Here is a 14,847-nt window from a genome sequence, read left to right on the forward strand (position 1 = left end):
TGCATAAAAAAACAGACATTCTTTCTCTCAAATACAAAAGAAGCTTATTTTAGCACTACTAAAAATCCATAGTCAATGAACCAATAATTTGTGACAATACAGACATTAAAGGTAATATCAATACAAAGCAAGACCAGTTTCTTTAAAACATTCTTTTTATTGAAAATATGATATTGGTTAAACAGTTATGCAGATGTGACTCATGTCTCTGTAATAAATTATCCAGATCAATAATGACACAGCTATCCCTTGATCAAAGTACATCTTACGTCAATTGCTAAATCAATACGGACGGGAATGTATGTCATGGGATTCCTCAAGGAACGCCAAACAGCTCGCTGCAGCTATGGCTTTACAATTCAACTCGCATCGCGCCCTTTCAAGTGTAACTGCGTGACGTTGTTTATTTTCCAGAGAGAGAAAATATTAGCTCTTTTTCTTTATACTTCCTGGCCTCTATATCCTGCATCCTTTGATGCCATCTCGCGCTTTCCTGATGGTAGGCGGAGCGGACAGCTCGTTTGGCTCCCGGCAGTACAGTTGTACTTTGAAAAGATTAGTGAAGGAGAAAACAAAGAGACTAGACTGAGACGGGATCAGAGTACCCGGGACACAAAGCCCCAGAGCGAGCCGATAACTAGCCCACGTAATAAAACGACATGCACAGCATCTCAAACATGTAACACTAAAGACTCTTTACAAGAAACACATTGAAAGTAAGGGAGAAAGGGGTAAGCTGTGCCACTTTTTACTTAAAGGGACAGTTCACCCAAGACAAAAATTATGCCATTCTCACTTTCCAATTGTTCCAAATCTTTATACATTTCTTTTTTCTCATGAACACAGAGAAAGATATTTGGAAGAATGCCTGTAACCAAAAAGTTCTTGGCCACCATTGACTACCATGGTAGAAAAAATGACAATGGTAGTCAATGGTGCCCCAAAACTCTTTTCTTTCTACATTCTTCAAAATATTTTCTTTTGCGTTCAACAGAACAAAGACATTTATAAAGCATTTTTTCTACTATGGTAGTGAATGGTGGCAACTTGAAGGTAAGAAAAATCTTGAAATGTTCCTTTATGCTAATTCTTGGATATCTAAATGTGAAAAAATCTTGAACTTAAGTTTGTTTTAATGCAAAAAAAATCTGAAATGTCTTTTATCATATATATGGAATATATGTAACACAAATTATAAAATAAATTTGGATTGCAGGACAACACGTCTGACCCCATTATCCCTATAACACTCAAATCCACATATTACAATTGTTTGTGCAGTTTTGCAGTAAGCTAACATGAATGTGAAATATATACAGCATGCTATTGATATATTACATCAGCAAAGGAAGCTGTGCCTATGTTTACATTAACGTCCAAGAGAAAAATCGTGACCGTATCATTCAACATAACACAACATATGTTTTGCATACCAACGGCCAGTCTCGCATGACGTTTGTAATTTTGTTTGGTTCGTATGCTAGCAGACCGTTTCCAGGCTAAAAGATATTGATGAAAACTTTTGGCCCAACAGGCGGAGACCTCCATCAAAGCTTCCCAAAATCAGTTCCCTTCATTAGTTTTCATTTATAAATGCTGTTAAATGTCAGGCCAAAAAACCCCAGCCACTCAGCAGTTGTGAAAAAATATCTACAGTCAGCTCTACATATTTAAATCTGATAGGCTTTAAAGTCAAAATGCTTCATGTCACTGGATGAAAGCTTGTGGTGGCGTCAAACCGTATGTGAAAAACACGCGTGGTGTTCTGGAAGTTTGTTTCGTAACACTTTCTAGGCGTCATACTTCTTTCCCGCTCTGTGAATCTGCTGGTATAAGGTCATGGAGAAGGCCATTCCAAGAAGCTGCAGGAAAGAGGAAATTACATCAGGATATGACATAATTCCAGGCAAATCTTTTGCTAGAAACGATTTAAGAGTCTTATGGTGATTTGTTTGTGTTTGAAAGTACCTGTAAGACCAGCAAACACATTGCGATGGTTCCCAGCAAATGTTTGTTGTCGTTCAGCCATTCCTCAACCTTCTCGTAGCAACCCTAACAGTCAGAAATAACACATGTGGTGAAGATTCACTGAAACAGAAGTATTAATGCATTAATACTCATGAGAAACTGGCCTGCTGGCACCACTGTGAGGAAACGTAATAAAACAAAATGGCCAAATATAAGCACAATTCATTGTAATGAAGTGGGTTTATATCATATCAGCATCTTACCTGTGACCAAAACACGTTGGTGGCGTTGCGACCGCACTCTCTGTAGTGTTCCTGGCAGCATCTGTCTGGCACAGTTTTCTCCTGTAGGGCATCGTGCCAGTCTGTGTGCCCAGTGACACCACAACATTGCCACTGGGAGAGAAAGAAAGCGAGATAAAATTATACTCATTCCGACTCCTGCACGAAGCCAAATTTTGCAGACGCTAGCTTATTGTTTCCATCCAGGGGAAAATCAATGCTGGAGGGCTTCTGATTCATTTTCCCCCGTAATTTCCACGGGGCAGGCAGCTGCGACCAGAAACGGCCCATTTGTCTCCGTGTTAAATCAGCTACCTGAACTTACAGTGACCTGTGATTATTACGGTCACTGATGGCTGTATATCACACAAACACATACCTCGGCCTGTATAATGTTCCAGGCGTTGCGGAGGCCGATGTTGTTATCCGTGTTGTAGAGCCTCAGGCCGTCTTTAAGATCCTGTTTAGCATTCTCGCTCACCTGTAAAAGAGTCAGATTTAAGAGCAACATTAGGAAATGAGCATAATGTGGAGTGAGAGACAGAGCAGAATGATACAGAGAAAAAGAACGAGATGTGGAGTGAGACACACTGCAAAAGAATGAAGTATACGTATTTTAATATCTTCGTTTTTTCTGTAATGTTTTGCAGTAAAAATTCAACCAAGAAGCATCAACTTGACAAGGAAAGTGACCGAAGATATTAAATCTTGTTTTCTAAAAGAATACATTACAATATTTGGCTAAAAACAAGCGAAATATCTGCAAGTGGTGCAAGTCAGATACTTAATAAAAACAGTCCTTAATAAAAAGGTAAACCTTAATTTACGTTAATCTTTTCTACCCAACTAGCAAACATTTTTGCTGGTTTTAAACTACTTTATTTTTATATTTTCTTGAAGAAAACAAGATTGGTCACTTTACATTTCAATTCATTCAATTATTACAATGTGGGGCAAAGTACAGAGCAGAAAGTGGCGTGACACACAGAGCAGAATGTAAAACAAGACCCAGAGCGGACTATGGAGTGACATACAGAACATAATGTGAACAGATGTTGTGTGAAAATGAGAAACACTGGAAGTCTAAGCAGAGCAGGTGTGTGGGCTGCTGTTGTTTTCGTTCTTCAGGATGTGTCTGAAGTTAATGAGAGTCTGCACACTGTGTGGTTTAGTTGTGTGCGTGCTTCATACCTTGTCCGTGTACACGAAGAAAAGTATGAGCAGAATCAACTCTGCCAGCAGGATGATCAACAGAACAATAAAAAACTGGAAGAGAAAAAGGAATGTGAGGGATTACAAATGTACAGTTTTGCAGTAATATACATTATGCAGGAAAACTTGAACTAACACTAAGTGGACTTACGCTCAGCAACAAGCACTTGTTCTCCTTGATGGCACCGAGGCAACCCAGGAAGCCCGTAACCATGACAACTGAGCCCAGGGTAATGACCAGGTTGGCAGCGGAGAGGGAGGGAAATGAGGGAGAGAACGTGGCGAAGCTGCCCTGAGAAACGGACAGCCAGATACCCACACCTAACAACCCACAGCCCGACAACTGAGGGGTGAGAAAGAGAGAGACCTTTTTATTAACACACAACATCGATTATGAATGAAACACGGATAACAGTTTGGTACAACAGGGTTTTTTGGTTTGATTTTGAAGTCGAAAAACTTTACAGAGTGTACTTGGGAAGCTCTTTGAAATCAGCCGCTGGAGACAATATAACTGTGCGTGACACGTGAACACTACAGACATTAGTCAGTACAACATGTGTGACCCTGGACTACAAAACCAGTCATTAGGGTCAGTTTTTTTTTATTGAGATATATACATTATCTGAAAACTGAATAAATACGCTTTCCATTGTTAGGATAGGACACTATTTGGCCGAGATACAACTATATGAAAATCTGGAATCTGAGAAAGTTGCCTTTTAAGTTGTCCTTTAGAGGCGCTGTAGCAGGCCGTTGCTAAAAATAAACTAACATTTAGTTTTTAAATATTTGCGGTAGGAAATTTGCTAAGTATATTAATGTCTGCTAAATAATTAAATGTAAAATCTTCATGCAACATGATCTTTACTTGATATCCTAATGATTTTGGGCATAAAAGAAAAATCTATAATTTGTAATCATAAAATTTATTATTGGCTATTGCTACAAATATACCCGTGCTGCTTATGACTGGTTTTGTGATCCAGGGTATTGAACACAATTCAGTTTGTTACACAAAAAAACGTAAGGGACAGACAATTCAATTCAATTCGACTCGTTGCACTAATGTTGACAATTCAGTCAAAATTTATTTTTCCCAAAATGTTTAGCGCGTACAACTCTAAAAAGCACACGGATTGTGAAATTAGGTGACCTAGAACCATAAGATATTTATCTTTTATTCAATTGGCTTTACTCATACCGTGCGTTTACTTCCAAATGAAATACTATGACTATTGTGGCTCATCTCTATTAAAGACACTTCATGAACTCAAGTTCACTCAAGGTAAAATACTGTGCAAGTTGTACTTTTGAAGGTCTGAGGAAAGTGAGTTTGTGTGTACCCAGCCAAGAAAATGATACCTGTCTCAGCGTGCGTGAGAGTTATATAAATGCTAATACAACCACAATAAAGGTATTGGGGATTAAAGTGGGTAAAGCTGTATTTTGTGTGTGTGTGTGTGTCTAGGATGTTACGGATTAGATGGTACGCTGGTCCACACATCTCATGGGGAAAAATTCTAAACTCTTCTCTAATTTCATGCTCACACAACCGATATGTAAAAGCAATCCAGTCTGCTATGAGCAAGACACCAGGTGAAACACACCTGGACTGGCTTCAGATAGAAAACGAGAAAATGTTGAATTTGCTGCACAAGCTGTGTGTCTGTTTTTGGGAGAAAGATTAAAATCTTCCTTAAATCAAAATGTATTTTTCACTTTGTAACGTAGAATCTAAATTAATAGAAAGAGAATTGTCACAGCAGTCAGATTCCCCACTTTAGTTTCATTGTTTTTAAACAATAAGCAATAAATAAATAAACATTTTAAATACATCTAGCAATTTAATCTAAAACAAAACCATTTGTTAAACAGTTTAGAAATACATGAAAATGCATTTAACAAAAGTATTTTAAAGATTAATAACATTAAATTTAACAGAGCAAGATGTTCTACATACTCCCTTCCACCACTCGACCACATTGTGTGCGCGTCATCATGTGATGTGCCCTACAGTCTTTTGGTCTGGCTCTCCAAGCGCTCCTCTTTGAGCGTAATTGAAGGTGAATAGCCGTGTCATTCAGTTCCCTCATGAAAATACCCAGCATGCACTCCGAGGAATGTGAAATGAGACAGAATCCTTATGCTCGTGAAACGATACAGAAACGAAAATAAAGATATAAACCGGGTGCGAGAGAGCCAGAGATAAACAGCAGGAGTCAGTAAATAGGTTAAGGATGATGAAAGTATTTAAAGGACCATGAAATTAAAAAGAACAAACTGGAAGAGAAAATAATTGCTGTGTAAATGTAGGCAAAAACTGAAACTAGAAAACTAAACCCAGAGATCCAATCTGAGGTTATTCTGTCCACAATAACAGACGGACGTTGTGAGCGCTAAGGTAGGACGCAGTGTTCTTAGCCGGCCATGATAAACAGCTTTTAACCCAAATTTTTGTATTCATGGTGCGCGCGTCATAATGCAGAAACACGTACACAAAACAAATTGAATTCAATGTACTCTCTCTGCCTTTGGAAAAGCTTTTATAATGGGTTTGTTCTTAATCTGTTCACAGGAGAGATGCGTTGAAGTGGACTGCCATACAGACTGCACAGGCAATGAAAGAGCTAAGAGCTGTTTGGTCTGAAGTAGCGGGTAATGAACACAAATAAGTTGTGAAAAAAGCCGAAGAGGTGAGGGGAGGAAGGAGAGGAAAGTTTCCTTTTATTTTAAGATATAACAAGCAAAGAAAATAAGCGAGTGAAGGCTTATTTAGCAGTTTATGTTAATAAGATCTCTTATGTGCTGACCTCTCACGCAAATGACGCTTAGCGTGTTTGACCTTGCGGAAGGCCTTAACCTTCTGACTCATGTTTTAAACATTGAGCTGAGAGCCACCGGGCTCACTAATGTCAAACACATGAAATATATATCACAGTCATCCAAAACACGTCCCACACTTCACTTACACAAACATACCTAATTACCCCTCAATAATTTATATCAAAATAAATAAATAATGAGAAAGACCATATCGCATGTCATATATATTTACACAGATGGACACAAAAACACTACCTTGAATAAGCAGAGAGGATTTGTTTATCATTCCGATTCAATGGGAATCTAGATTAAAAGAGCTGGATGCCTCTATACATCAGGACATTGTTGAAATTCAGGACAGAACAAAAACGTAATTTCTCTTCAAGGAAGAAAATTTACTCTCAAATTGAATTGCAACCAACCGAAGCACCGAAAAAGAATAGTCTTACAATCCGTGTCAAGGTAATTCTGTCTAAAGCGTTCTGTCTCACCTATTAAGCCGCTTCACTTATATCTTTCCTTCTGTCCCTCCCTCACATTTAATATTTTATTCTTTCTCCACCATAGCGTTTAAAGTGTAAAATCTGTCTCCAGGCTTTTGTGATCTTTCTGTAATTTTTTCTGTAACGCTACACCAGTGGGGTGTGTGGGAGTGTTATAATGAGTGGGGAGCATTTTCCTGAAGTTTCCTGCTTATGATTCAATACATCCGCCATTAAACAGAAACAAACAAACAACACCACACACAAAAGAACACACTGATCAAACGAACAATCGCTTCGATCTCAGAACTGAAACACAGACTTTCTGTTACACACACATAACAGACAAACCAGAAAACTAAAGAGAGAAAGAGAGAGAAAAAAGGTAGAGAGATTGAAGAAAGAGAAAGTGATTACTTTGACAGCTTCAGTTTAGATGAATATGTATTACCTCCTTTGATCTCTGCGCATTTAATACCTAATGATGAACCAAATTCCACAATGTCTCTCAGTGGACCAAACACACACACACACACACACACACACAATATCTGAGGAAAGCAACGCAAAAAGCATCGGACTCTAATTCTGAAAACACATTGCTCAGGGAACCATTGAACAATGTGAACCAATCAATTAAACTCCTAATGTCATGTGACTGCTCTGGAACTGCAGAACAATTGTTACAATGTTTACTGATTGGTCAATGGAACCACAGATCCCAAGCCCTTTGCTAGCGACCAAAGACTCTAGTATATAATAGTTTACAAATACGAGTTGCAAATTTTGCATCTATAGTTGTGCAACATGTAAACCAAGATTAGACAAGCTTGTCTTCCATTATTCAACCAAACAAGTCCATCCTCATAACTGTACTAAGCCAGTGTTTTGAGATGTTCAAAAGTACTACAGAACCTGTGTTTTGTTATATTTGCCCAAGTCGTTTTATTACTATTTGGCAAATTGATTACTGCGTCTTAATATAATCACAGTTATGACAAAAAAAAACTTAATCTATGGTTGTTGTAGTAAAACCATCATACATTTTCATAAGGAATTAAAAAAATATTTTGAGAAATGACACACAGTGTATTTTACACAGTTCAGGCAGTCCTCTGATACTCACCCAAAACAGCAGGTTGAACAGGAACATCATGTATTTGACACAACACAGGCATCCACGCGCCATCTTCAACTTCTCAAACTCTAGAAGAAAGATAAAAGACAAGTCCAGATAAAACACAACGTACTTCCCACCGGCAGACACACGCTTGTTCTGGGGCTTCACCGCTGGCGGAACCACGACCACCGCGTCTGTGCGCGCTGCCTTATCTTTGACATTCGAGCCCCGGGAGCCGTAGAAAGCCCCCACGGCTATACGATGACCCCGTCGGGCCGCCCGGGTGAACTCTGACTCTGCGCTGTCCAACGATGGACTCCGCTGGACCTCGGATTCGCGGCTCTCACTCCTCCACATCGTCAGATGAAGCGCGCATGTTTTTACGCGCAACTGGATACGAAAGGTCCAGTGGCGCGCGTCTCCAAAATCGGCATCTTGTACAAAAGGGTAAAGTTGCGCGTAAACTGTTTTAACACTGACCACGAATACACGCACTCGCACAAACTCTGGAATTTACAGATGTCTCCAAGTGCCCCCAAAACGCATTTGCACGAGATCGAGCTCCTCCTGAGTTTTCCTCGGAGGGGTTTATGATGCTTAATTCCGCTTCAATGAACTACAGATTGCGCCTCCGTTTTGTATTTTCCTCCTTATATCTGTCACGCATGAATGCACGAAGCGTGCGCTTTCAACTTTACGCAGTCCATCTCTTCATCGTTGGCATCTGTCGAGCAGATTATTAGAGATCCCCACTCTCCATGACTCCATATAGCAAGTAGCGGTGCGTTCCTCTCTTCTTTCTCACTTCTCTGCATCCTCAAAGCATCTCTCTCACTCGCTCCTCCTACAGCATTCAGGTCAATCCGTTTGCGAGTCAGTGGATGCGTTTCCTTGCACCTTTCAAAGCCAAGCGGGAGAACGAAGCCGATAAACAGAGTAAAACAAACCCCAGAACGAGCAGCAGTTTTTGTTGTCCTTGTGAGTATATGTGTGTGCATACCCGTCACCAACAGAGACTCTGTTATGCAATCCATGTTTCCAGGTCATTTTTTTCTGTTGTCACACCACATAAGTATAAACAGTGAATTACACTTGCTGGGTTAAGTGATGGTGCACTTTGCATAAAAGATACTCACACATTTACACGCATAAAATATGCTTTCAAAAGCACAACAGTAGACGTTTGCTGAATAAAATTATGAAACTGAATGAATGAATGCAATTGGAAAACATTTTCAGATCACTTTTATTGTATGAATATAAGCAGCATGACCATTTTGTCGCAATACATTCCTTCAATAGCAGAAAGTAAATCAAAGAGGTTTGGAGCTAAATAAGGACAAATAAATAATGACAGAAGGATTTCTAGGTGAACGATTCCTCTCACCACTAGGCTACACTCTCCTGGTCCTCTTAAAATATCTATCTATCACTGTCACATTCACTCAGACATGACTTGTCAACACCATGTGAGTGATTCTGAACTAACCGCTGGCTAGCATGTTTACTGACCTCTAACAGGAGTTGCGGTGAAACTCCTGTTAGATTAGCTTTTGCGTTTTGGAGCTTTTATACCTGATTTACACTCCTGCAGCTCGACTGGAAGAGCATGGCATTGCCTTCGCCAAGTAACATTTCGATTCCTAAGTAACATACTATGAAATAAATACCTTGAAGCAAAGATGCCCTAGGATAAAAGCTTCTGCCAAACTCAAGTTCCTTCATCAGGCGGCAACACAAAAATCTGTGTAAAAAGAATTAGTTCATTCTTTAAAAAATGTAATTGCATGTGTGTGTGTTTGAGTTGATGGTTTGTTCATATGAGGTTGAATTTCCCCATCTCTGTGACTTTGTGCTCAGTTAATTATTTTCTGCTTTAATTTATCTTTCCCTCTGGTACTCTTTCCACTTTTAATTAAATAGCATTGTGTACAGTAATCTCGTGTAACGCACTCGTGTGTGTGTGTGTGTATATGCTGCTGACTCTGCGTCTCTCTGACTGTGGTGGCCTTGTGAGATCAAATAATCGCAGGAAACATATTAGAAGCCTTTTATTTCCGGATGAGTTTAATTTCGCTGTTACCATGGACCAAACAGCCCCACAGCACCAACCAACAAAAGTACATCTATATTTAATCTCTCACAGTTGGGATTTTAATTTGGACATTTGTGCATTTGGCGGAAACCTTTGTCCATATACATTGCATTTAATGTATTCACTTGTCAGTGTGTTCCCTAAGATTCAAACCCATGACCTTGGCATAGCCAGCATCATGCAAATATTCACCTTTCATCCTTATTATAAGCAAACTACTAAGAAAGCATCTAAGTAATCAATCTAATGTGCAAATTTGGTAGCGAATATTTAATATCTCTGGGCACACATTTAGATTATGCTGTGCTGTGTCTTTTATAATTTGCTGAAGTATCGAATACAAAAAAGCCAACAGAGAGAAACGTGGACAGTCCAGATGCACAACTCTGTTCTCTGAGAAACAGACTCTTCATGGGTTTTTCAGTAGGCAGCCTCACTGAATAGTACATACCATCTGTCTTATCTTCAACACTGAAAAGACATCAGGTCACTGACCTCATGGTCTGAAACTTTACTTGAATATCTTAATAAAACGCCTGACAGAATGCGTGAAGCATACTGGCTTAGACTAACCTGTGACAGTGGAGTTTCTATTGCCACACTTCCCCAAGATACAGAATATAGAAAGTATTGTAATATTTTACAAGTTGTGTTTAAAATTCCTGTTTTCCGGATGCCAGAGGAGTCAGAGCAGCCGGGGAAAGTGCTGAATATTGGCTCTCAGCTACTTAAAGGGATAGTTCAAATTCTGTCAACATTTACTCACCCTCAGGTTGTTTAAAACCTAAATTCATTTCTTTGTTCTGTTAAACACAAAGAAAGATATTTGGAAGAATGTTGACTACCATTAAATGTTTCCTACAATGGCAGTCAATGATGTCACAGAATTGAAAATTGCTAACATTCTTCCAAATATCTTTCGCTGTGTTCATCAGAACAAAGTCATTTAAACAGGCACGAAATTACATGAGGCTGAATAAATGATGACAGAATTTTCATTTTTGGGTGAACGGTCACTTTAAGGCACCTAGCCTCGGCTAAGAAACAGAAACAGCGGTCATTTATTATACATAGACGAAAGACATGTGATGGAAGAAACCCGAAAGAGAGCAAGAGACTGTGCTAAACTTTTATGTTGTTCACCTGGATATAGTTCTATATTTAGTCCAGTAAATTTTTCTGCATTGAAACGCAGATTCTTTCAGTATCATATTGATTATCGAGCAGAGCATAAATATAATGTATAAGCAGGCAGTATCGATCGAAATATCGAATCAAAATTTCCTCAGATTGGTGTCCCTAAACCCGTGGCAAAACAATAGATGCGCCATCCAGATGTGTATCTAGGGACCATTAATTAAACAGATCCTTTGGAGGCCCAAATTTGACGCCTCGTACAACACTAAAATGATCTCGGTCTTCCGATCTGCTCCGAGGTGCACTCCCACACACACACATACACAGATATTCTCCCACTTTCTCAGACTCAGATCACTCAGAGGGCTTTGTGAGTCTTTTTAATGGGAGCGTTCTTTATTGTGCGTGACAGCGCTCTCAAGCAGGCTGTTTTGTAGAGCCGGACACAGGCTTGTGCGTAGCCTCAAACTGATGCACTCGAGAGAGATGTATTCCCTAACAGCCTGCCCAATATGTAAATCAACCCTTAACTCACCATACAGGGAATTCTGGTTTATTCACACTTTCAATCGCCTACATAGAAATGGATGTTGGGATTTACATCCCCGAAGCCAGCTGAGAAAAATTAGGATGAAGAAACAGATACAGTTGTTACATAACATAATATTAAAGCAGTTATGTAAGGTGGTTTATAAAGCAGTGATAAACTGCTAAAGTACACAGCGGAGAGCAGTGTCATTCTCCCACTTATAGCGACACCCCTGTCATTGCATTCAAACCACAAGTAAATAGTGTAGCGAGACGGATTACTGTGTCTTAAATCACAGTCAGTATGATTAAAATACTATTTCAAAGCGACCGTGATAGCATACTCTTTACTGTACAAGCTATGCAATACTGTACCAACACAGCCATGCAGTTAATGAAGGGACACCTGCAACCCATAATGCATTGCTCTCTTTCTCTCTAATGAACCTCACAGATGTGTGCTGACCGAAACAAACCGCTGTTACAAGTTTGAGCACCTATCCACACACACACACTTATGTTCTCAACTTTTAAGCACACACACACATAAGCCTTTAACTGTGCATTTGTAACATTAATAATGAGCTTTTATATCATTGAAAACGCTGTCAACACTCATATTGGGAATGCTGAAGAGTACACGTGTAATATTAGGTTGAGTCACGTCAGATTGAAGACTTATGACAGTATTTGGCATGACACAGGGAACGCAGCCACAGAACAGAGGCAGAGACTCAGCTGGTTCAATATTAATGCAATCGCTCTCTTTTACATTAGTAATAGCATTTTTAACATCGACTTCCCCAGACGTGAATAATAAACATCTTGCCCGCAGAAAATCTTTCGTTTTACTGTCAAAACTGAAAAGGGGATTTAACACCAGAGAGTACAGGTCAAATAATTGCTTTTATTGGAGCTGTCTAAAGTAGTAGTAGAGTTAATGCACATATATTATTTAAATCTATATATAAAAGTTGAAAAGCTACATAAAAGGTTCAATTATTGTCAAAATGTCATTTGACCGGAGTATTCAGCTCACTAGGCCCAACAAAAGTTATTTTCTGTGCATGACAGCCTAAGGGGATGTGATCTCTCAGAGCCGTGTCTCATTGCTTAATCGTATCATTAGGGCTTTTTATTCAAATGCTCACTTTCCTTTACACTTTTATCAGCCTCCCTTTTTATTGTCTGGTTTTATGAAGACCGTTTCGCATTATTTGCTTGACCTCTTTTAAAGTGATTTTGGGATATGCACTGCCCTCTAGCCGCATTATAATTATATTGCGTCTCTATTTCCAAGCTTGGATAGCCTGACCCTGCGTTTCATTCCAAAGTGATCATCCCTATGTCCTACTCCCTTCGAAGTGTAATGATCTTCATGTGTTAACTCTAGAGGGAAAAATGCAATTGTGTCCGTTTAAAATTCCCTTGGCGAAAGGAACAATAATTTGTATGGTATGGTGTCCCCTTCCAGAAGGGCCCTACGGAGGGTGATATATCCCGTTTGAAACACAGCATGAGTAACTACAGCAAAGACATTTAAAGTGACAGCTCACCCATAATTTACTTGTCATGACGTCCTAGGTGTATATGACTTCCTTCCTTCAGCTGAATATATTTTATATGAAATGCTGCCGTGTTTTGTTATGCTCGTGGTAAACAAGTGAAATGATACAGTTGTGACAGAAGTATTCATATTTTGAGCTTATTTAGCAATTCATGTTTTAAATATAATATTATTCATCTGTTCATATTTGCGCAGTGAACTATTGCTGGTATATACGATAACTAAGGAATTTAAATGCAAGTTAAGATCCATTGAAAGTGGGCAATATCAGGCAATCTATTGATTTATCTTTTCTGATATTGCAAACTGTGTTTCTTATTAGTATTTCATTAATTTCTGTCATTGTTGAAATTCACATTGCGCAAAGTGTTTGTGTGATTTCGGTTTTGTAATATTTGCTGTGCATCTGCTCGTCTGCAATTTTTAAAGTATTGGTGTGGGAATAAGATTGCAAAACATATCATTTAAAAACAATACATAGGCACTTGTAAACAATTCGATGTTGTTTGAACAGTTTTATGTTGCATTTATAATCTCTATGATTGTTTCATCTAGCCGCTGGATACATCGCCTCCCCCTCATCAGTCGCAAAGATACGAAACAGCTGTCTGTCTAACAGAGATGCGCCAATTCTGCACATTCCTGGGCAACGATTTATCAGTGTAGTCAGGGCTTCTGCAGACCTAATGGAAGGTTAATTCAATCCCAAAGTATCCTAGTTTCATGAAACTGAAGGCCTTAACTGAAGCATAAATACGGCTAAAATTACGGATACGCAACTCGCTATCTTTCCATAAGTAGTTTCCGTTCTGTTATTTGTGCGCAGCCGAGATTTTTTCCACTCATCACCAACCGGGAACTCACGAGGCACGCCGACTTGGACATGTGTGCTATTCAGCATACAAGTTAGGTATTTATTAAAACGCAATAAAAACATAACAATGTATGTAAACAAAAGATGTAAACAAACCAGATCCGCGTAACACGGAGCCGAGATTTATCAACAATGGGGAGGTTAAGAAAACATACTATTGCAAACAGGCCTACGTGTTTATAAACACCTCCAGCAGTTTTGTTACTTTTTAAGTTAACGTTACTCACCTTACTGGCAGTGCTACTGATGTTTATGGCTTCCGATCACAGCAATGCTATTTTCTTTCCGGAGGAAACCGTCTTCAGTTTCGTGCGCGGTGGTCCATATATAAACGCTCCTTAACAGTGAGTGGCAGATCCGAAACGCATGTAAACTATCGCTAAAGTAGATTTAACTTTCATTGTGATTAAGGGGGTCAAAGTTTGGGAACGATCGAAAACTTTTCCCACGAACGGAAACCGTGTGACTTAGCAGGAGAGATGGAGAGGCGTGACTTAAACCCCTTTACGGTCACTGCTGGAAATTCATAGCGCCATTACAAATGTTGTCCTGTAGAGGGTGCGCGTTGACCTGGAATCCAATTATGACGATTTTCTTTCATTCGCGTGAATGTGGAGGCAAATGTAATGGATTCAGAAGATTTACATAACTAAACATTTGGCAGATGCTTTTATTTTTTGATGAGACACACACACATAAGCTGTGTAGTGGCTGTGTCATTATGGCCATGACAAATTTCCCATTGGGAAGTATAATC

General features: G+C 39.2%; 1 protein-coding gene across 2 annotated transcripts; it reads right to left on the reverse strand.

Annotated features, from left to right (window-relative positions):
• Positions 1–133: 133 nt before the first annotated feature.
• On the reverse strand, positions 134–14,605 carry tspan9b (tetraspanin 9b). 2 transcript variants are annotated; one of them, XM_079454540.1, is made up of 8 exons: positions 14,318–14,605; positions 7,896–7,975; positions 3,613–3,804; positions 3,441–3,515; positions 2,629–2,730; positions 2,232–2,363; positions 1,969–2,052; positions 134–1,862 (listed from the first exon to the last, which is right to left on the reverse strand). In XM_079454540.1, the coding sequence occupies exons 2-8, from the start codon at positions 7,956–7,958 to the stop codon at positions 1,791–1,793; spliced, it is 720 nt and encodes a 239-aa protein (XP_079310666.1). In that variant the 5' UTR covers positions 7,959–7,975; positions 14,318–14,605; the 3' UTR covers positions 134–1,790. The 2 variants fall into 2 exon arrangements, with proteins under 2 accessions (XP_079310666.1, XP_079310667.1); XM_079454541.1 differs by lacking the exon at positions 14,318–14,605 and having other exon boundaries at positions 7,896–8,402.
• Between the last annotated feature and the right edge of the window lie 242 nt (positions 14,606–14,847).

The sequence above is a fragment of the Barbatula barbatula genome, assembly GCF_947034865.1.
Source record: "Barbatula barbatula genome assembly, chromosome: 4".
NCBI lineage: Eukaryota > Metazoa > Chordata > Actinopteri > Cypriniformes > Nemacheilidae > Barbatula > Barbatula barbatula.